Here is a 20,857-nt window from a genome sequence, read left to right on the forward strand (position 1 = left end):
TACCAAAAGAAGGGAATTTTTTTCATGATCCATAGAAAGCTTCAATGATCTAAATTGAATTGTTCTGCACCAATAAAAGAACTGTGGAATTGATCCACAAGCATAAAACTGAAAACTGATACAATTTTCAGCACAAAATGAAAAGTAAACCCAGAAAAACAAAACAGGTCATTCAAGTTCAACGTCAGACGATTGCACCTGGAAGGTATGTGACAGAGTGTCATTCACAGTCAGCTACTACTTGAGTCGTATCCACTTTCATCCTCTTGCTAGTTCTTTTCTGATCAGAATCGGGAGGAGGATTCTGCAAGTCATCTTTCGGATCAGGGTTCTTGGTTTTCTGGGCAGTTTCACTGTCGCCAGAACCTATGTCTGCATTTTCCTCTGACTCGTCCACCTGTTCCTCACTCAACTCTTCAACAGCGTCCTGATTCTCCTCACTCTTTTGCTTCAGTGACTCTATCACACCCATTAGTTCTCGGTTGACCTAACACATTAGTTCGGTAAACTTAGCTACAACCAACTGAAGATAGTAGAATTGTCCAGCAAGTAACCTTATAATCTATTTTTCAAGCAACTTTTTTTCTGAAAGCAAAACATTTCTGCAAATAACATGGCACACCTGAAGGTTTTGAAGAAAATCAGAGATATCGGTTGGGCAAGAAGGACAATGGAGCACATTTTTTTGTGATCTAAGTGTCCGGCCACCTTTGCTTCTCTCTCTAATAGCAGTCTTACCAGAAAATGCAGCTTCAAAACAAGATTTGCAGAAGTTGTGGGCACAAGGAGTTGTAACTGGAAGATTCATAACTTGCCGACAGATTAGACAACTAAACTCTGCACATAAAGCATACCACAAATCAGTAAGAAAGCTTTCGGGAGAGATGAATAAATACGTATCAAGCATATATTTTATTTACAGTTAAAGTACCAGGGAGGTCGCTGTATCATAGGGACTAGATTAAATTATTCCCTCTATTATTCTATAGAACAATTTAGTCCCTATACTATTAAAAAAATCAAATAAGTTTAAATTGTAACATGGTTAACATTTACTGTATAAAAAATAACTTTAAAATTATTTTTTTCAATTGTAGTTAAATTACAAACAAAAAAAAATCTACTACAGAAGAATCAAAACTTTAAAAATATTAACTCTGTTAAATGGTAAAATGTTAACTTTTTTCCAATTAAGCCTTGTTGGATTCTTTTTAATAGTAGAGGGACTAATTTGATCAGGTATAGAGCAGGGACAGAGTAACCCAACACAAATAGTTATGGAAGGAAAAAGAGAACAACCTTTGAGTAGTCTTTCTCTTACAGTTGTAGTATGTGCTTGCCTTATAGCTTTCCTTGCCCTTTTCCTTTCTTCGAGATCAGCCGCATTCACTGGCTTTTTGCTAGGAGGCGGTGGTTTTTTCCATCTCCAGCGATTGTCCTCTTCCTAATTGAATTAAGAATCACACAAGCACGTGGGAAGAGGAATCAGACTGTAGGTGTGATATCAAAGACCAACCTCTAAAAGGGAGGTGTTTCACTATTTAACTCCACTAGTTATAAATGATAAAATGAATTCTCCAACACAAAATACTCACAACAATGTTTGTCATCAAATTGAATTCTATTTAGCAGATGAAACCTTATTAGAAAAGAAAAAGAAAATAAAGAAATCTCAGTAGAAACTGCATCTCTTACATCAAAGTCCCATGATGGACTTTCCTTTCTCTCAAATACGTCAGTTGCCTTCTTCAACTCGGGAATGGCTGGTAAGGGCCTAGGTAGATCTCCATGATCATCACTACATTATTAATGTTCAAGAAAGCTTAGTGGAGCTAAAGAAGAGAGGAGAGCAGGAGCCCACAAATATATATATGAAAGGCAGAAACCTTGTCCAAGGGGCTGGCTCATTGTCGCATCTCACAAACAAATATCGGCAAACTTTAAATCCCTGATGAAAGAATATCCTATCAATAAACTAATCTATAAAGATCTGAGTAGAAAGCAACTTTGATGTGTCTGATAGATATATGATACCTGTATTCCAACTTTTCTCCAACATTTTTCAATTCTGTAAATTCCATCATATCTCACACCTTTCTCTGGGGCATATGAAGAACGTTTTTCTTTGTGAGACCTACACATCAAGATAAAACAAAAGTTTTTAGTAAGTAAAAATAGCTTCATTGGAGTAGGTCTCTATGATAAGACTGTTGACTCAAGAAGCAAATATCTAACATGGATTGACTTGGCACAACCAAGACAAAAAAACCCATAGCCGTTGGAACCTTAAAACTATAATGTTAACCTATTATTGAAGCTTCAATTGCCCTTTGCACACATATTGACAACCAATTATAGAAACAAAGAGAGTTAAGCTCCATGTAATGAGAATTGCCTTACAACTCGGACAGGATAGCCCATTTTGCAGCTTACTCGCAAAGCCTCATTCATCTTCTCAAATTTTTGATCAAATGACTGTTCCTTGTTTGTCCGCTTATTTCCACTAAGATCTCTACCTCCACTGCCATCAACACCCAGAGATATAAACAATTGTCAAATGGCCACATGAATAAACGTCAATAGATAAACTTCTTCAGCTAACCAGGAAAAAGATAATAATATTGACACTCTGTAACTGACTGTTCTTGAATAAATAAAGTATTAAAAAGTAACAAATCATTAACATCCGCTGGACTAAACAGTCATCAATGCACTTTCATTTTACAAACATGTACAATGAAAAAGATGGGATAGCATGCTACTAATATGTATAACCCTTTGAAACAAACCTTCCTGTGTAGAGAAACCACTCCCCATGATCCTCGTCATCCTCATAACCTCCTGAGAGAGCTACAGATTGAGCACCATAGTTCGACTGACCAGCAATGCCTGCAACATGTGGAAGGTGAGCACCCCATTGCCGGCATTCCAATCTGTCTTCCCAACATTCACCAACAAGCACACCCTGATTTCTAGCTGGATCATTTTCAGCTGTGATTGGTCCAAAATGATCAGGTGGTACAGTCACAAATATCTTCCCACTAGCAGCATTAGCTTTTCCAGGTTTTTGTGCTCTCTCTGTAGTGAAAGCCTTGTCAGGCCGGTCTTGATTTTGTACAAAATGGTAAACTTTCATAGGCCCTGCAGCTACATTTGATTTCGATAGCTTTGCCATTCTTATAACAGATACAAGTGTAGAATTAATACGAGGCTGACTTGCCATTTTGGGGGGAATTATTGAGCGACATTTTGCACAAGTACGCTTCCCTTGCCCTATCCATTTCTGGAAGCATTTAAGGCAGAAATTGTGGCCGCAAGGTGTCTGTAGCAACATGAATTACACATATATCAACATTTTATATGCATAAACATGTAATGTAACTATTCATCCTTAAGGGAATTAAGGGCCAAGAAATCAGAAGTAAATTAAAACTCTTTACAACGTTGAAGATGAAAACAAATATCTGACTCCAATGACATAACAACCGCTTTTGATTATAAACATTAACAAACTAGTTGAAACTAAATAGCCAAAACATAATACGAAATGTAACTCAAAAGAATAGCATCACTTATAATTGCAAACTAGATGGCCTTTTAAAGCTGCATACTATAATTAAGTTCACAAGTAATTCGGTTTCATGAAGTGAATCATTTTGAACAGAAAAGAAAAATACTCTGAAGCTACAATATAAGATTCATGCTATATAATTTTTTTTCATTTATTTGTTCCTTTCTTCAAATATATTTACGTTAAATATCATTCGTATTTGTATCTAACTTTTTACCAATTGATTTTTATAAATGCATTTGATCAAAATAACACAGCTTAAATTTAAAGCACCATCTAGGGGGGAAAGGGCTAGGACGTTAAATGATGATGAACTCAACAGAGCTTAACATTTCTGAGAATAACATTGGGGGGAAAACAAAAGAAAAAAACGAACCGTAACAGGTCTGTCAGGTAACAGCATGCAAAACGAACAGTTTAAGCTTCCATCAAGAACGTCCAAAAATGAACTCTCTTTCTCTTTCCCTTTCTTTTCTTTATCCCCATCTTCTTCAACTCTCCCGCTCACCAGCTCCTGCCTCTTCCTCGCCTTCTCCTTCTCCGTCAACGATTCATCCGACTCTATTGCCCTTATCGCCGCGAATAACTCGCTAGAGGTCCCATCTAAGGCGCCCGCAGCAGAAGGAAGAGGATCTCCGGAACAGTCGGGGCACTGCCATTGCAGTGTAGAAGCTAGGGTTTCGGGAGGAGAAGCCAAGCAAGCCACGTGCCAAGGAGTCGCGCACGTGCTACAAGTCAGGGTTTCCTCCGCCAGAGGGGTGACCTTGCAGCGCATGCAGGCGCCATCTCCGTCGCATGGAAGCTGGACGCTATCGTGCGCCATTGGTAACAAGCAATGAAATGTTGATGCGCACGTTAAGAGACGTTGGATTTGGTGATGGGACTTTCGAGAGAAACCAAAAATAAAAAGAGAGATGGAGATTGGGAAGAAAAGGATGAAAGAAATATTTTACATATATTGAAAAATAATTTGAATTTCAAAAAAAGGAGGGGAACAGAAAATTTGTAATTGACGATATTGACCTTGCTTGATTCATTTTTTTAAGTTTCTGCCATTTTAATTTTGAAAATTACTATTTAGATTCTGATAAAACAAAGCTTTATAATTTCAATAATCTACATACAAAAATACAAATAAACCATTTTAATATTTTAATAATTCATTTAATTTTGATTTGGAAAAAAATATCAATAACCATCCAACTGCTTATTGTATGGGACCAGAGGGAGGGACTGCTTTGGAATTGATGATAAATATATAATTATGAAGGTTCTACCCTTTTGACTTTGCCTTTATTGAAGAAAAAAATAATTAGATAAATGTGATATAAGAAAAAGTAAAATTTATATAAAATAATTTAATAAATAACACTTTCAATTTTAATTTCTTATTGATATATTTACTCAAACACTCACCATTTTTTTATTTTTAATGTATTTATCAGAACGAGCTCAATAATTAATTCTTCACGTTTTATAGGTCCAATAATAAGATAAATGCTAGTTACAAATTTGAAAGTTATTCTATACCTAGAGCGAGAATCGAACGCTCAATCACTGATTAAGATAGAATAAACCCTTAACATCTGATCTGACTTCTATGATGAAATACTCACCGTTCTAATTTGTGTTTCTTGAGATATAATAATAATAAAGGGCGTTACTTTAGTGACACGAAAACAACCACCCACCATTTTAAATTCGGCCATTCTATGGGGGTAGCTTATATAGTTGTTGGTAAAGTAATAGATCACAATAAATTAAAAAATAAATAATAATAATAATGTAATTTATAACTGTTTAAGGACATAGCTATAGAGCTATTAATGGTTCGGGTTCAGCCAGTCCTTGATCTTATTTAAAAAATATATATTTAAATGTAGAATTTTTTTGGTCCGACCCATTAGTTTGTTTTATTGTTTAAATATAAAAATATGTATTTATGTTAATGTTAACTTTTACCTATTTTGTAATTAAATTTTTTATTTAAATTGAATTAAGACTAATTCAATGTCCTAGTTTAAATTTGGGTCAATTGAATCTATCGACTCATGTATAAGTCTAATAAATCGGTGATCTTAAGTCAATTTTGAAGGTTTGAATAAAAATATTATATTTAAAAATTTAAAATAAAAGTCAAGTTTCGGATTTAATAAAAGAGAATTAAACCTCATTTTATCTTTTTTTAATTTTATAATGTTATTTCTCAATCTTATATTACATGAAAAATAAATATAGGGTTTATATTTAAATTTTTAATAAAAACTAAATATTAGCTAAAAATAATATATGTTATAGGAATTAGAATATGCAACGTGTTTAAACATGATTGAATTGGCTATTTATAAATACGAATGAGTTAGTATAAATTTAAAATTCATAAATTGAGTTTGACTAAACTTGAACAACTATATATAATGTCAATATCATACAAGAATTGAACTCAAACCCAATTCAGTTCAATTTGGTTTGTTTAGTTTTCAAAATTGTTCAATAATGCTTTATGACTTGTAGGTATTATTTGATAAAATTTCTAGATATTTTTTCATAAACATTTCTAAAAAATAAAATTTAAAGTAAATAAACAATAACAATTTATACATATATTTTAAATGTGTGATATTTCTAAGCATTTTTCAATAATTCTAATATAACCACTTTTTTAAACTATTCACATAAAATACTAAGGAATTTAATGTGTTTTAAAAAAAGTTTCAAAATCGAATTTTGTAGAAAGATAAAACAATGTTGGGAGAGCTTATCCTTATTCAAAATTTTATTTCAACTTTAAATTTAATTGAAATTTAAGGTAACTATTAAGTACCAATAAATATAGAAAAAAATCATTCTTTAATATAAATTTCACACAAAAACAATAATTAGAATTTTTAAAAGTCGAGATATGTTTTCTAGTTAGGAGGTTATTCCAAATTTGAGGGAAATTGAACAAAAACATTAAGATTATAAAATGAGTTTAGACAAATAAATTAGGCCTTTTAAAATATGTGTAAAATTTAGATTCTAAAATTCAAAGCCTCGATCCAATTTGATTAAACCCATCTTCAAGTTTATAATATTTTTTTCCTTTATATTATATCATTTATATTATATGAAATAAATATACAGTATTGTAAATATTTAGAAATTTAATAAAATAAAATATATGTAGTAAAAGATATATATAATTACTGAATGATAAATAAAATAATAATGTTTTTAAATATATGTATTTATTTGAATAGGTTAATAATTTACAAATATTAATAGATTTGGATAAAAATTGAATCTCATCCTTCAAAATTGGACCATGCCTAAGCAACTATCCTGGTACTAATACCAAATGGACCTTACTCAAACCCAATTTGGCAATCGAACCCAACCACAAATGAAAAATAGTAGGTCATTTTATTATAAAAACTGATTCAAAATAGTCCATATATAATTAAATGAATAAATTTAGTCTACAATTTAATATAGTTAACATTTACAAATAAAAAATATTTATTTTTTTAACAAAGTTGATATTTATAGAGTTTTTTTTTATGATTTTTGTAAAATGCTTTTTTATTGAACCACGAATGAAAAAAAAGCATACATATATATATGTATATATATCAAACGACAAAATTCTATAGGTTTATTTTGTTTTTTTACCAATGCCGTGATTAAATTTATTCATTTAATAATAAGATGATTGATTTGAACGATCCTTAAAGTAGAGATAATTTGACAAACGTTCATAAAAAAAAAACCCTACTCCTTATTGATAGAAAATAAGGCGAGAACAACATGTTTACTAGGTTAACCCTTCCAATGAGGGAGAAATTTAAAATAAACTACACATGAATTTTGATATAGTGTGTAATGTTATACATAAATTTTGATTTTGTACAATTTTTTGTGTACATATGTCACATATTGTTTTAGAATATTTTTAATGTAACGTGCGATATTGTACATGAACATTTACTCTAATATAAAAATAAATATAAATTGATGTATTTTTTTAATGTGTACAATTGATTCACAGTCAAAGTTTTATATATATTTGAATTATAATCTGAGTTTTATGTGTATAAATGCATGCAATCAAAATTCATACATCAAATTACACCTTCAACATTTATTTATATATATTTTTCATTTATCCCTTTCAACAATCAAATTATATAAATCAAAATTAACAAATTGACTTAGGGGACCAAATTAAACGTGGATGAAACTTTGAAGACCCAAAAGCAATTAATAAAAGAAGCTAAATTTAACAAATCTACCTCTAAACTAATTTAAGACTTTAGATTGAGTTTAAGTTGCAAGCTAAGGTTAAATTTATTAAAAATTTAAAAATGAGGATTAAATTAATAAAAATATAAACATCAAACACTAATACTTGAGTGATTGAGTGGGTAGTTTACTTAGAAAAAATAAAATTTACAGGGAATAACTAAAGAATTTCACAACTTTCTAACTAAGTTCCAACTTGCAAAACCCTAATTCCCTATAGACCGGTACTATATATACTTCTTATACTCTCTCTTAATCGGTTCTCAGGCACTTCTTAGCCCTTCATTTTCTTCCCTCTGAAACCCTAAACCGCCGCCGCCGCCGCCGCCCGTCAAACGCCGACGAAAATGGCTTTCGAGGGATTAGTTCTCCGCGGCACCATGCGAGCCCACACTGACATGGTCACAGCCATCGCCACTCCCATCGACAACTCCGATATGATCGTCACTTCCTCTCGCGACAAGTCCATCATCCTTTGGCACTTGACCAAAGACGAAAAGACCTACGGTGTCGCTCGCCGCCGTCTCACCGGCCATTCGCACTTTGTTCAAGACGTTGTTCTCTCTTCTGACTCCCAGTTCGCTCTCTCCGGTTCCTGGGACGGTGAGCTTCGTCTTTGGGATTTGAACGCCGGAACATCCGCTCGTCGTTTCGTCGGCCACACCAAAGACGTGCTCTCCGTTGCTTTTTCAATTGATAACCGTCAGATCGTTTCGGCTTCTCGTGATCGAAGCATTAAGCTCTGGAACACCCTTGGAGAGTGCAAATACACGATCCAAGATGGTGATGCTCATACCGATTGGGTCAGCTGTGTTCGTTTCAGCCCAAATACTCTCCAGCCTACCATTGTTTCAGCTTCTTGGGATAAGACCGTGAAGGTTTGGAACTTGACTAACTGTAAGATTCGCAACACACTGGCCGGTCACTCCGGTTATGTGAACACTGTTGCGGTTTCACCTGATGGTTCATTGTGTGCTAGTGGCGGAAAAGATGGTGTTATTTTGTTGTGGGATTTGGCTGAAGGAAAGAAGCTTTACAGTCTTGATGCTGGTTCTGTTATTCATTCGCTTTGCTTTAGCCCCAACAGGTACTGGCTTTGTGCTGCCACTGAGCAGAGCATCAAGATCTGGGATCTGGAAAGTAAGAGTATTGTGGAAGACTTGAAGGTTGATCTCAAAGCTGAGGCTGAGAAATCTGATGTCACCGACAATGCAAACAAGAAGAAGGTATAATATCCTTTATTATTATTACTACTACTTCTTCGAAGTCCTTTAATTTGCTTATATTTGTTTGCTAGCTAATCTGTTTTTGTTTATTTCAATGTAAATAGTTTGTGTAATACTTTAGTGGCAATGTAGCTTTACTATGATTATTTATTATTTCAATTGCATCCTAATGATCCGATTAGCTTTTGTATTTTGACCTATAAAGATTTAGATTATAGAATTTAGCTGCTTGGTAATTACCATTTATCATAAAACTTTAGTAGCAATGTAGCTTTACTATGAATATTTATCCTAAAACTTGCTGTACAATATATTATTAGCTGCTTGGTGAAATACCATTTACCTTGAATGAATTAAGACTGGCATTTTAATTGTAGTTACCCTTTTTTGTTGATTGATTTTTACTTCCAAAAATCATCTATATTTTCCAGAATCTTATTCTGTTTCCAGAAATTGTATTGTTTGTGGAATGGAAGTTATTTGGTAATTAGGCATGTCCATGTTTCATATGAAAGCTGCATTTGTTAGCACAATCTTGCTAAGTAAAGTTTATTGTTTCCACACATGCTATTGCTGTAAGCCTCAAAGCTTTGAACTTATCATTTTTTGGTACAACTCACACACCACTGATAGGTGCAAATTGCTGCCATGCACACACTACTATCTGACAATTACTGTGACATGAGCCCTCGGCTTGGGTATGGGGTGAACACCCTTAGCTAATGGGCCAAATGCTGGGGTTCTTAACTTGTCTTTATGATACCCCAGAGTAGGTTGTGCTCTGAAATCTGCGTCATTTTAATCCCTGTTAGTTGTCTTAATCAAGTTTATATTGGTTTATTTGTTGTACTGATTACTGTTTTGAGTGGCTCTCTCAATTCAGCGATTAGCTTTGTCATTTGTCAGGAGAGTGATGGAATTATATTTATTATAATGCAAACAAATGTTAATCATACAATTAAAAGAATGCCATTATTGTGTGTGGAATTTGCAGGTGATATACTGCACAAGCTTGAACTGGAGTGCAGATGGAAGCACCTTATTTAGTGGTTATACAGATGGTGTAATCAGAGTTTGGGGAATTGGTCGATACTAAGACCAACATTCATGCATGCATGTTGTGCCTTCCAATGAGTAATCATATAGTATGAAGGAACATGTAGTGATACTTTTAGTTGCTTCTCTTAGCATTTTCAAACCCTTTTAAAGATTTTGTTTAAAATGTTGTAAGGATTGTTTTCATTTTGTTTGGAGGTTTTCATTGAGCCCTATGCTCTTATGTTATTTTGGTTTGGTTGTTACATTAGAAGATATTTTACTTATTTACGTGAGTTGTTCCCCTCTATAAAATGTGTGCCGCAGTTTTTGAGACCGAATTAAATCTCACTAGAGTATTCAGAAAATCATCGCAATTTTTGTTACCTTGCTCCCATATATGTCGATAAGTAAAAACTAAGTAATACATGGTAAAAGTAGCATAAAGGTGGTTTGTGTTAGGAGTCCATGGGGTTTTGAGAATGCTTGGTTTACCTTGCTCGTCTTCGGACAACTTTAATTTTGCTTCCTGAAGGGATAAGTCAGTTGATTATTCTAAAGAACCGGAAGCAAAGCGCTATTCCGGGGTAGGGGGGAGCAAAAGAAACGGCTCTGAAGAAAGAAATTGGGGTTCCCAATGCCTCTCCATGCCCAATGAGATGCACCAACCTCGGGTTGCTTCACTCTTAACCCCACAAGGTTCCAAGGTGGAGCTTAACCTGAGTCGGTTAAGAATGGTGACGGTCTACGTTTCACATGGCGCACGATTCCATGGATAGTTTTATTCGACATCGTGATGGAGGACATAGCTTACGATTGAGCAGTGCACCCCTTAAAAGGAATAAAAATAATCTTTTTACAACTACAGAAAAGGAGACCAAAACTATAATCCTATAATGCAGTATATTCCGATATAAAATTTCCTCTCTACCCAATGAAACATTTTTTTTTACCTAAAACATAATTTATAAACAAAATTTTCGAAGCCAGGCCCAGGTTGAATAAATCATTGTGCCTAAAACTTCCATCTTCTAAAAAAATCATAATAATAAAATGAAAGGTAATAGGGATTTTGATTCCCTTATGACTTATTTCCAACCTCTTCACTGCTTTTATTCGGACATGTCTCCATGGTTGCTGCTTTGTGCAATGGTTACACACCTCTTCTTCTTTAATCGCTTGCGCAAACACGCGAGGGTGATGTCTTCCTTATTGATCTTGGTCAGTTCTCTCACAATGTCACGGGGAGTGACGGTCTTCTTTACTACATCAACTATCTCAATGTTTGTGCCATTCTCGCCATCACAATGTTGCAAACTGAAATGGGTTTGATCTATCTTGCTACGTTCATCCATTCCTTCCGATAAACAAGCATTATCAACAATTTCACATCCTCCCTTCTTCAATTTATTACGAAGAAAGCAAGCAAGAGTCTGATGATCCCCTTCTGTTTGACCATTTTCATCTCCAGATGGCTTGTTGCTCTTTCTGCTCTTGCTTTGCTGCTGCTTAGTTCTGTTCTTTTTCGTATTTTTAGCTGCTGAAAGGTTCTTGAAGTGTTCAGCTACGATGGTCCTCGAACCTTGAGAGGTCAATGAGTTCATGCAAGTTTTCCTCTTCGATCGAGGTTTAGCTTTCCTAGAAGTATCATCCGCACCGAGAATTTCAGATTCTACACCGCTGTTTTGCATCACTTCAGCACCATCATCACCTCCTGAAAACACGGAAATCTCGGAACAGATAGAATACTGTTCTTCATGTGATTCTGTGCACATACTCCTCTTGGAAAACTGTTTAGGTGATGCTTTGTGATTCTTTCTCCTCTTTACAGTAAGACTGCTACCAAATGATTCAGCCTCATGATTACCAGTCATACATAATGCCGAAAGTAGGTGAGATGAGCAATTATCCTGCACTGATTTGACGAATTTACTACTCCCTGACTGTTGTTTTATTTTATACGTCTGAACTGCACCATCCTGCTTTCTGTCACTGCAATTAACATGTCCAGAAGGTGGTTGTTTTCTTTTCTTTTGAATGGAAACATGTTGTGCTGGTTTGGTATGATTATTATTTCCTGAAGGTGGTTCTCTCTTTCTTTTCTTTTGAAAGGTAACATCTTCTGCTGGTTCAGTACAATTGTTATTCTCCAAAGGTGGGTTTCGTCCAGTAGTAGTCTGAGCTCCTTTTCTACAACTCTTGTGGCTCCTCTTTTCTGGGGAAAGCCTGTAGCACGAGGGCAAAGGAATAAGAGATCTCTAGCAATTAGCAAGGGGAAAATCATAGGTCGCATGAATATACAAGAACTGAAATAGCAATGATAGGCTAAATGAAAATATAGGGACTTCATCATTCTGTTGAATAAGGAGCTACGAAATTGGCTACGAAATTGGATGTAAAAAATCTCACCTTAAAGCTGCAGCATTTTCCTTCTCGGATTCTGGCCTTCTTCGTCTGCATACAACAAAAAATACAAGTTAAAAGGAAAAAGAAGAGAGAGAAACAAAATGAGAATGAGATAGCTTGGTTGTTTTACCTTCGTTTCCCTTTTTCTTTACTTGGTTCAGAAGTTGCAGTTATCATTGGTAATTGAATATTAAAATCATTGGGGCCAAGGGCAGGACGCTCAGATTCCCGATCTACAAAATTCGATATAAGAGCGGCTTTACGTATTTTCCTAGCTTCTTGAAGCAAAGGCACTTCTTCAGGATGCAACGTTTTCCACCTCCTATTAAAAAGACAAAGGTGCAATTAAAAGGTTGTTTAGAAAGACAAAACAAACACGGTATTGGCATATAACCAACATAAGGAAAAATAATGCACGATTAGATGCTTTAGCTTAACTAGGAATATAAATGAGTCAAATCTGCTCACATTCTATAGGAGTTTATTTTTATGTATTCTTTTCCTTTTAACGTGCAAATATAAAGATAACCTCATGATCAAACTTGCGCTCATGCTCAAACTCAATGTTCAGCAATATTTTAGCTTTATGGCAATCAAACCTAATCGATTTAAACTCAAGTAGCTAGATATTAATTATTCTAAGTCAAAGACTGAGTTAAGTTCAAACAAACTTAATGTAAACTGAAAGCTTGAGTTTCATAATCAACTCGAGCTTCAGCTCTTCTCCAATGTCACTTTATCTAAAGCTCATTACACCCTAAACCCAATAGCTAAAACCTTTATCATACCTCCAACACTGGTTATCAGTTCGTGAAGCCACGCATGTGGCAACCTTTGACCAGCAATATCCATGTTCTTCAATGGCGGCTTCCAGTCTTGAGTCTTCTTCTTCAGTCCAAATGCCTACATTCAAAGCTGGATCTAAGGAATTGACCCACCTGGCAATAGAGTGAAAGATTAACAATTCCATTTAATTAATGCCATGTTAGTTGACTTCAAGATTTCGATTACATACCTTTCTCTACATTGCACTTGAGTTCGACCAGGAACAACCTCAGCTATTTTTCTCCAATTTTTAGGGCCAAAAAGCAACACAGCCACTTTCAAGCGTTTATCTTCATCACGCGTCCATCTCCCAACTCTCTGCCTGGTCGGATGAAGTGATTTTTTCCATCTGCATATTAAAAGACTCTCACTAGTATAAGAAAAGGATGATAAGCAAGATCTGCCATGTAACTCCTATATGATGACTGTATAGCATGCATTCCTAACATGCAGTAGATAGGGCAACAAAGGGCCCTCCATGGAATTAGGTGGAGCATGGAGTTACTTTAGCAGAAATTTCAGTTCAAGATACCAATGGCAACATGAAAGCATATAGTCAATGTCATCGACAATGAAATATATAGAATACTCGGAAGGCAAGAAAAAATTCAATGCAAAATGCCCTTGTAACAAAAGGATTATGCAAAAAGGGAGACATACAAAATGATAATTGGCGTTGATTATATTAAGACTCTTAAAATGTCGATGTATCAAAATTTATATCTATATAATCAAGATTTGCAATTCTTTGGATCATATATAATGATTTTGATTACATTTTAAAAGGAATGATTAAATAAACTTATAGAAGGTGACTTATGTTAGAATACATCATGTTTATAATAGACGAATAAATAAATTTTAAAGCACGGAGCAAATAATTTGACTTACACATTTCTTACTCAATTCATTCACTAGAACAACTTTTATGTCATTAGCTGGAAATGTATGACATGATTATATACAATAAAAAAAATCGAAGCGGTTAACTGACCTATTAGAGCATTGAGTGCCAGTCCGTCCTTTCAATGTAGAAGCCACAGATTGCCAATCACTTTCACCAAAAACCTCAACAGCAATGCGAAGTTGATCATCCTCCTCTTCAGTCCATTCCCTTTTCAGTATGCATGGATTCAAACTCCTCTGATACCGTGCCAGGCATTGAAATGGAGTCCTGTTTGACCCCAATGATACCGCAATATCAAACCAGTTATCAATCCCCATTTCTTGAACAATAAGCAAAAGATTCTTATCTTCTTCAGCAGTCCACGGATTGCGATTGATGAGGGGATCTTCATGATTCAGCCAGCTGCAGGAGTGAAAGAAGAATATAAAGATAAAATCATAAAAAAAAAGAAGAAAAAGATAATGCCTACATAATGGTTCTGGTCTGAAGGGCATGAGAAATGAGAGCATCACAGATAACTGTGATGACAATCATCACAGATGCATTAAACAGTAAATACCACTGTTGAGTAAAGCACATCTCATGTAGGAGTCCCACCTGTATGACCTGCACAAATCTTGCACTTTTATTCAAATCCAACAATGGTAAACACATCTGTGATTGTCATCGTCATGGACATCTGATAAGCTTGCCTCATTGAAGGACACATGCTTCAGAGAAAATTGGTGAATATGAAAAACTAGTTAAGCACTACACAGATTGACAAACAAATAACACAAATCTAGGAAGTACAACACGTGTTAGTATAAATTTTTTTTTTTGAAATAAAAAAAACAATAACTGTAACCGCATCTGTGATGGTCAGCATCATGGACATCTATGAAGCTAGGTTCATTAGAACAAGCCTTAGAGAATCAAGATCTATTTCTAACTAAAAGTCCAAGGATAGCATGGGGGCAGGATGTAAGAAATTCATTCAATGGTGGAAACAGATAGGCTTTGTGTCCCACAATCAATTCAAGTATGTTTTATGTATATCCTAACCCCATAATAAAACAGATGGGAGAGCGAAAGTTGGTAAACAAAAATTTGGTAACAAGAAGCATAAAAAATAAGTTAAGACAAAGGAGGAAAAAACACAAAAAATGAATGGTAAAGTGCAATTTTCAATGCAAGGAATGCCTTATATTCTTTTAAATATATATGTGCCTGTGTGTATAGAAAAGATAACCATGCAGGAGATGCTTACCGAGTTTCACATTCTGCCCCACAACGACCCTTAACATAAAAGGATGCTAACTGGTTCCAATCCACTTTAGGAAGAAATTCCCTAATCCTCTCTGGGGTGATTTCAAGATCTTTTACTGTTGCAATGATGCCATCCAAATTATTTCCATCTTGAGGTGACCCATCTGAAGTACTGGCAAGATAAAGTGCATGAGTATAATGCACAAATATTCCAAATGAACAACAAAGTCAAAAGAGAGAGAAACATATCTTTCTAAATCTAGTGATATCCCAGAAGTATGTGAAGAGGATAAGAAAAGCAGCTCTTGCTTACTTCCATTTTCAAATTGTTTTCTATATTTCAGCACTTAAATGAATATTTAGAAGTTCAAAAATAAGAAAACAATATTATAAAGATGAGCTGAACAGCCCCCAAAACTTTGTTATCTGACATGCTACACCAGATACTCTTGAATAGGTTTGAGCAGTGCATAAAATTTAATATATCCAGTATGCAGCCCAAACTACAGTGACATATCAAAAGAAATTTGCAGGGAACATGCAGTGGGAAATTAGATGTCTTCCATCCATATTATATCAGTTAACCAATCATAACTTTATCTTCATTTGATTCACAACTTGTGAGTTGCAAGCCATATCAATTTAAGACCTGACTTCAAACACAAAACAAATGATTTAGATATTGAGCAAAAACAAATAATATAACTATTAGGAAAACATACCTCAACCAACCCACAGAAACTTGAAGTGCCCTCTCTTGAAATTGTTGCCTTATTCCCTTTTCAAGATTTTCTCTTTCTTCTCTGGACCAATTTTTCCGCTCAAGCTTAAGTGGAAAATCTATTAAAGCCATTCTGTAACTGGCTACACTAGAGTTCTCTAGAGGACCATAATCAGCAGTTACTCGCTTATCATTAATCTGCAGCAGCAAAATATGTCATACTCATCAGCAAATGGCACCCTAAAAATCAATCTACAATAAATTTGACACGTTTGCAGTCATACATAGAAGTAAAAACAATTATTAGGCCTTCACTTGTAATGATTAAGGCTACAAGACACAGATGCACCTGATAAAACAAACATAAATATAAAGAATATGTATCTATAACTATACCGCACAAACTACTGTCCTCCATAAACATTTTCTCTATCTGTCCTATAACGTCAGTTATTAGATTACCTTTGAGAGAATGAAGTCGAAAGAATAATATAACTTTCATAAAGGATATTTAATACTGTGCCAAAGAGAAACAATTAAATCGATAACTGACATTAGGCTCATAAAACCCAAACAGAAAGATGGATTAACATTATGGCTGGTTAGTGAGAATGAGGAAAAATGATACTGTTTCAGGTCTTTGAATATCTATTAAACGGTACAAGAATATAGTGCCAACATTTTAGCTTTACCATATCAAAACGTAAGAAACTCAAAGACATCACTGAAGAAAATCACTGGCATATATTTTGATATGTGCAGTGTTGTCAAGGGTAAGAAACACATTTAAGTGCTAGAATCCTTATATTGCTTGATGTGCAAGGCACTATAAAAGTGCTCAGCTTAGGATGTACGGCACAATATGTATACATGTGTATTTTGTAATTGAGTTTATATATGCAAGTAAATAAGCTTAAAAACTCTAAAAAGGGGTCTGATTTATCCAACAAACATGCAAATTTTTATCCTTTTCCTGTTGGCCAATATACATTATTTCCTTACAGTGTCATGTTTATTGTTGAATGCTCAAATATTGAGAACTAGAGAATTTGATATTATTCATTTCTTACTAGCGTGCCTAGATGCACGCCTAGATAAGTGCAAATAAATTATTGGGAAAGCTAACTCAACAAGATCTAGTTAGTGAACACATTGGAAGTTGAAACTTAAAATAATGTTATCCGCAGAAAATGTTTTGAAGTGCAGAATGTACCGTACTAAAATTTCGAAAGTATAACAGGTTCACAAGCCACTAATTAGAAGAATTTATCAGATAAATATATGCTAGCATGAGAAAGATATAAAAGGCAAAAATAAGAGCACAAGACTAGATATGTTTTAAGACACCAAATATGAGCAATGATATCTCAAATATGCATAAGATGATCAAGGCAGAGATGAACATTGAGATGAGTTCATAAGAGAAAGCTGGACATCAAAAAATTCACGGCAAAAAATACAAGAAACATGCTTTAAGAGAGTTTAGACAAGTAAAGAGTATGGTACAGGTGCTCCTAAAAGAGATTTAACTAGGATATAGGAAATCCATATCAAGGGGATGATTGATGACCAAAGGAGAGAGATGATGGTAATTAGAGAGAAAAAACCCTTTCTTCTCCAGCTCATTGAAGATATGAATTAAACTGACAAAATGTAGAAATATCATCTATGTAGCCAACCCAACTTAATAGAGAAAGTTCTATGTTACTGTTGTAGCAGTAAAAAGCATTAAATGACACAATAATTTGCTAAGCAAAATCTACTCCCACATCACTATGTAACTGACACCATAACCATGTGTCAAGTTAAGTTTGTTCATCTATTTCGTACCACACTTTGACAATGTTTCTTATCACAATCTTGCAAACCTTCTTCAAGGAATAGGCACTTTCGATATCCAAACCATAAACATGAAGAGCATTTAATAACCTTTACAGTTCATTCCAAAAATTAAATACACACATATATAAGTTATATGAGAATAATTAGAATCATCAAAAGTCAAAGAAAAAAATGGTTACCTCGGGATCCTCGAAAGTCCTCAACTTCCTGGCTGAAATTAATTGTATACGAGGATCCTTCTTTGCTGATAATGCTCGGCCTGTTAATTTTTTGCAAGAAACCTGAAAGTCTCTAAGAATTTTAACACGTTCCTTCAATTTCTTGTTCTCCTCAATTTTAACTTCAATGTGAGCCAACTTACTTCGAAGAAACATCTGATAAGACCTGTTCTTTTTAATTGCATCAAAGAGAAGTTGTGCAGACTTTGGAAATCTTGAGGACTTGTATGTTGATAACACGTTGACATCAGACTGGTCACACTGAACTAAACTTAGAGGCTGCATCTCTGCATTGTCACTTGAAACATGGGAAATATTGCCATTCTGCACATAATCTTGAAATTTTTCACATATATCATTGCCTGTTGCATCTTTTAAGGGTGTTCTAGTCATATAAATGGGATCTGTTTTCTCCATGTTATCCTCTCTGCTGTTTTTCCAGGTGCCTGATCAATATATTTAAGAGAAACATAAACCAGGGGCATAAATGAGTAGCAACTATAGGTAATTGTTCATGTTTTAACATAAATGTATGGACTACAGACAGAAACTGAGAAGAAGCAGAGGAGATTGATATCAACATAAACAATATCTTAGGAACAGCTAACAAAAGCTTAAGTCCTGAATTAGAGTTAAATAATAAAAACTTAAGGTCTATATTAGATTTAAATAGTATTGACAAACAAATATTATCAAAAAAGATACTCATCACCGGTAATATGATGAATTCAACCATTGCCTTTAACACATACGGATGGCATTCAACAAAAAGAGTGAAAACAAACTTCCATGAGATCTCCAAGAATTTTAAAATTTTGAACCTAAAAGAGAAAAATGGAAAGAAAATTTTTGGTATAGTTTTCACTTATACACTTCTACCAAGTTACATATGCAACCAAAATTTGAACTTCTTTATCCGTATTTTATTAATAATACTTCTAAATTCATCCTTCAAACATCTTCTTTATCAAACATGCGATGTTTTATATATTAAAAAAAAAAGCATTCCATCAATAACCATAGCAACGATTAGAACACAATAAATAACACTAAGCAGAGACCAAACATAACAGTATTTTGAACCGAAAAACAGTAGCAAGGCCGAAATTCAGAACTTGAGATGATAACATCATGGTTTCAGATTTAAAATTCGAACTAAAAATGAAATAATGAAAATTTATATAACAAAACACAAAAATCCATTATCGAATTAAACAGAATTCATTAGAACTTCAACTCACTACACTGTAGAACCGTAGTTTCAAGGAGGATAGAGACTTACAATCGGTAGAATAAGCCAAAAACCGCTTCTGAATAATACGAAGAGTCTCGAAATCATCTTCAGCATCCTCATCCGAAGAAATTGGAGGAAGAGTGCAGAGAGGCTTCAAAGAAAGAGGCTCATAAACATCCTCGGAAAGCGCCAATCGATTCCGTATACTCCGGAAAATCTCCAGATCATCTTCGCTCCCCGAATCCGCGGACGCGGGCGAGGCGGCGGTCAAAGTGGAAGGCCGTTCGTTGTCGACGGATACGATATCGAGGCCGTTAAGGTCAGTTCCGGTGCGCAAACAGGCTTTCTTTAGAGCCTCCATGTCCTCGTCAAAACCGACGCCGTTTTCATTGCCGGAGAGTTCAACGTCATCTACCTCTTCTTCTTCATCGTTCACGGTGTCGTATTCGTCTTTTAGTGACATTGCTCTGGCTTGTTTGTTGAGCGAGAATGCTAAAAAAATCTACAAAAGGTTTAGGTGGAATTACAGTGAAGCTTGCAGGGGAATGCTAAAGAAGTTTAAAGAGAGAGCAGCAACATGGAAATAAACAAACAAGCGGTGGTTTCTGCTTCCGATTCGAACAAAAGAATACATACAACGGTTCATGGGTCTCTGCTAGGGCGAAAATGAGAGATCCATTAATATTTTTGGGTTAGAGAAAAATATGGGCCCATGGGTTGGGCTTTATTTTTATATCCAATGAGGAAGAAAACATAAATTATTGGGTTAATTCTACTAGACGTCCCATGTTATGATTCAAATTTAAATTTGACCCTAAACTATAAAACATTTTAATTGAATTCTCAAAGTATAGTCTTTTATGTCAGCCCATCTATTTTTTAGATCATATATGTGCTTGATTCTTATTAAAATTATCAATTTTTTTTAATATTAATTTTTTAATTTTTTATGTTTTATTTTTGTAATCAATTATTAGTCTATTGTAACTTTTAAAAAGAAATGATATTGTTCTTTATACTTCCTAATTAATTTTTTTTACTAAATTAACCCTTTGGTCATAAACAGAAGAAGTTGAAGAATAAAGAAAGACATCTTTTCATTGGCCACTTGCCTATTGAAATTATTCATTAAAAAATTAAGTATTAAAGTTCTAACTTTTATAATTGACTTGGTGGTTTAGGGATGTCCTATCTATAAAATTCATTCGAGTTTGAACCGATTATTTTGTAACTATTAATAATTAGATAATCGAAAAAGAAATTTACTAATACTTAAGTAATCATTTATGTAATTTTTTATTATTAAATGATAAAAAAACATAATTGATGATTATTAATGT

General features: G+C 34.3%; 3 protein-coding genes across 5 annotated transcripts; 1 reads left to right on the top strand and 2 right to left on the bottom strand.

Annotated features, from left to right (window-relative positions):
• On the bottom strand, positions 1-4,596 carry LOC107941461 (E3 ubiquitin-protein ligase ORTHRUS 2). The gene is made up of 9 exons (XM_041107774.1): positions 3,948-4,596; positions 2,790-3,322; positions 2,396-2,521; positions 2,035-2,134; positions 1,887-1,948; positions 1,696-1,798; positions 1,300-1,444; positions 623-837; positions 1-487 (listed from the first exon to the last, which is right to left on the bottom strand). Exons 1-9 carry the CDS (start codon positions 4,392-4,394, stop codon positions 221-223), a joined length of 1,998 nt encoding a protein of 665 aa, XP_040963708.1. The 5' UTR covers positions 4,395-4,596; the 3' UTR covers positions 1-220.
• A 3,380-nt stretch (positions 4,597-7,976) lies between these two features.
• LOC107941463 (guanine nucleotide-binding protein subunit beta-like protein) lies at positions 7,977-10,365 on the top strand. Its single transcript, XM_016875028.2, has 2 exons — positions 7,977-9,081; positions 10,076-10,365. The coding sequence occupies exons 1-2, from the start codon at positions 8,203-8,205 to the stop codon at positions 10,175-10,177; spliced, it is 981 nt and encodes a 326-aa protein (XP_016730517.1). The 5' UTR covers positions 7,977-8,202; the 3' UTR covers positions 10,178-10,365.
• A 557-nt stretch (positions 10,366-10,922) lies between these two features.
• Positions 10,923-20,171, bottom strand: LOC107941458 (uncharacterized). 3 transcript variants are annotated; one of them, XM_041107771.1, is made up of 11 exons: positions 19,566-20,151; positions 18,245-18,729; positions 16,225-16,421; positions 15,504-15,674; positions 14,852-14,860; positions 14,342-14,656; positions 13,538-13,696; positions 13,311-13,460; positions 12,653-12,844; positions 12,526-12,570; positions 10,923-12,342 (listed from the first exon to the last, which is right to left on the bottom strand). In XM_041107771.1, the coding sequence occupies exons 1-11, from the start codon at positions 19,978-19,980 to the stop codon at positions 11,229-11,231; spliced, it is 3,252 nt and encodes a 1,083-aa protein (XP_040963705.1). In that variant the 5' UTR covers positions 19,981-20,151; the 3' UTR covers positions 10,923-11,228. The 3 variants fall into 3 exon arrangements, with proteins under 3 accessions (XP_040963705.1, XP_040963706.1, XP_016730511.1); XM_041107772.1 differs by lacking the exon at positions 19,566-20,151 and having other exon boundaries at positions 18,245-18,346; positions 18,427-18,723; XM_016875022.2 differs by lacking the exon at positions 14,852-14,860 and having other exon boundaries at positions 19,566-20,171.
• Between the last annotated feature and the right edge of the window lie 686 nt (positions 20,172-20,857).

This window comes from Gossypium hirsutum, chromosome D12, assembly GCF_007990345.1.
Source record: "Gossypium hirsutum isolate 1008001.06 chromosome D12, Gossypium_hirsutum_v2.1, whole genome shotgun sequence".
In the NCBI taxonomy this organism is placed as follows: domain Eukaryota; kingdom Viridiplantae; phylum Streptophyta; class Magnoliopsida; order Malvales; family Malvaceae; genus Gossypium; species Gossypium hirsutum.